The 2,847-nt window shown below is 41.0% G+C and overlaps 1 protein-coding gene across 1 annotated transcript in view; it reads right to left on the reverse strand.

Annotated features, from left to right (window-relative positions):
* Positions 1-393: 393 nt before the first annotated feature.
* The window catches only part of LOC116694566 (GTPase IMAP family member 6), a 7,898-nt gene continuing 5,444 nt past the window's right edge, over positions 394-2,847 (reverse strand). The window contains exons 5-6 of the mRNA XM_032524339.1: positions 2,191-2,298; positions 394-1,959 (exon numbers count right to left, since the gene is read on the reverse strand). Of these exons, the coding sequence (XP_032380230.1) occupies positions 1,340-1,959; positions 2,191-2,298 (728 nt within the window). The 3' untranslated portion in view covers positions 394-1,339. The remainder of the gene's footprint in view (positions 1,960-2,190; positions 2,299-2,847) is intronic.

Raw genomic sequence — 2,847 nt, forward strand, 5'->3', positions numbered from 1 at the left:
ATTTTATTGTTCACTTTATTACCACACTGAGACCTTTAGACAAACTTAAAACCAAAACATGAAATAATGTACAGTCACACCATACCTGAGCACTATTTCCCATGAATCTATTAGAATGAGAATGATTTATAACTGGTGCTATGTTTTTACAAAGGGGTCCAAGTTGTTTGTGTATTGTGGATCCACAAACTACGCCAGTGGGGGAACAGACTCATGCTGATCATTTCATGTTAATATTCTAATCAACAACAGGTGACAGTCGTTTCCAAAAGAGAGCAGCAATCAAGCTGGTTAACATTGAATGTAAACAATGCAGGTTTCAAAATACTTTGCCAGTGTCGTGAGTTTTTATAATTGCAGATTCTGTCAGTGATATTTTCAAGGAGATCGAGATGGTTCTATAATTAAGATCTTTATTCAAACAAAAGACCCTGAGTTTACTCTGCAGAGGAACCTGAAGTCATTATCTTACCATGCAAGTACCTATACAGATGGGAGGATGGACTTCATGGCACAGTACAGTACGTCAGCACGGTGTGACGAGCATCTGACGAGCACGTCTTTCATCAGGGCCGTGATCAGGACACACACATTTTCTGGACTTTTCTGGACTGGAATCTACTTCTTAGAACTTAGCTAAAGACCATGTTGGAATCCTGCATCCAGTTTTTGTCATACATTCATGGCATTTTTACAAATGCATTTATAATTTCTACAATTTCTACAATAACAGATGCAAGTTACCCACCAGTAGCAGTAGCAACAGTAACAACATCCTCCACCATCCCCAGGAGGCAGAGGCTCGCTCACGCATTGGTATGTGTAATGTGATATACGTTGATTTAAAATCAAACACAAACAACACATAAAAGTACTCTGATGAAAAAGATAGCATAATAATTATGATAAAATAGTGGGCAGTAGAGAACACAACTTTAAAATATGCACTTGAAATCAAAGAAGAACATCTGTTAACAGGTCTTGGGGAGTAATTGCCTAAAAGTTGCCTTTAGTTTCTACAGCAAGAGATAAATTATCTTTAGGGCTGAAGACTTTAAATGATAAATGAAAAAATGATAGCCCACTCCTCCTCTCTGCTTGAGGCTAGTGGGTCTAGGCTACATTAGCCGCTACTAGCACAGCGCATCTGAATTGGCTGAACTGTGGGCGGGAGAGTTGCATTGTGGGTAACGTATGGACTTCAAAAGTTATCAATGGTTCTGCAACAATTGTAAACATTTTGTCTATTTTGCGTCAGATGATGCTGTGTTAATCCACAGAATACTCGTTTTACGTCATTTGCCCATTTGGAGTGCACTGATCAGCGTGTGTAGCCCAGCTAACAGACACAACACTGTTTTTCTGTAAACTTTGGGAAAATATTTTCATAGTTTGGAATTTTCTTGATGAGCTCTGTGACTTGCTTAGTATCGTGTGAGGTATTATTAAAAAGATGAACACGTTTGCCACACATATCAACAATGCTCTTGAGGCCGTCATGCGCATTGATATACTCATCCAGACCTCCTTCCAGGTCCTCCTTGTGTGTCAGCAGGACGATTGTGCTCTCCCTGATCTTCCAGTCAAGCTTTTTTTCCAGCTTTTCTAATATTCCTATCTCACCATCTGTAAACCGGCTCAGCTGTAACACGAGTAAGACCACGCACCGACCTGGCTGGCAGTACCTCTTACACTCCTCTACCTGTCCCTGGGAGATGTTCAGTTGGTCGTTTAAGAAGTCCGGGGTGTCAACCACTCTCACCTGCGTCCCGCAGAGCCTCTTCACTATTTTTTCCTCACACTGGGTGGTGACCGGCAAGGAGCTTGACTTAGATAGAAAGTGTTTTTTTGAGTTCCCAGCAGCCAGGATGGTGTTAGCGGATGCACTCTTTCCAGTCCCCGTCAGTCCTAGCATAACAATGTTAAACATGTTGTCCTGCTGTTCCCAGGCACTGATACCTAATGGATACAGTTAGACCAGTTAAATCTTTTCACCAAAAGATCTAAAACAAAAAACTCGGACACAGTAGACTTTGATGGCAATGCTGATAACCTTACATATTTGAATATCCTGAACATCTACAGTTTTGCCTGTGAATCATACTTATTGATGCTGCAAATATTTAATATGTCAAAGTGGCTATCTTGTTATATTCTGATTTATGTTGTATTGAATCTTCCTGAGCATACCATTGTAATGTTCGGGTGCTGCTTCTTGAGCAGGTGGAGCAGAGGCATCGGGCTCTTCAGGTTCTGCTCTTGTTTGTTGTGAGGTGGACGGTGTCATGGGGTTGGATCCTGGAAAGGTGCAAGACACACTGCCATTTATAAAGATACAATTCCTTTTTTTAAGTTTTCAATAGCACCTTCCACATTTCTTACAGCTTTCGGTTGCAGGGGACTGCACAGCAGTACCAGGGATTGTAGACATAATATAGTGTTCAACACACACACGTTTCTCTTATCTTTTTATTGAACAAATTAGTGCATCGGTTTCTGACTATTGTTTCATCCTCTTTTCCTTTAATATTTAAGGAGGAATCCATGGGCAGAATGGATAGCTAGGGGATTCCAAGGTGTTGGAGTGTGGTTTTGCTACTTCAGACAACATCATGTAACAAAAGACAGATTGCAACACATTACAAAACCAAAATCTCCTAAAGCTCTAGGGCGGGCACCTGGTTGCCTGGCAACAGTAGTTATACCTACTGTAGCTTACACCTCCAAGTCAAACCTGTTGTTTTATTGTGTAGCCATTCATGTTAAAATGAAAAGCATGCAACTAGTTACACAACTTCAGAGAAGCTAAAACAATGAGCTGCCACAACTGTCCAAGCTTGGACCGGC

Source organism: Etheostoma spectabile, chromosome 8 (genome assembly GCF_008692095.1).
Source record: "Etheostoma spectabile isolate EspeVRDwgs_2016 chromosome 8, UIUC_Espe_1.0, whole genome shotgun sequence".
Classification (NCBI taxonomy): Eukaryota; Metazoa; Chordata; class Actinopteri; order Perciformes; family Percidae; genus Etheostoma; species Etheostoma spectabile.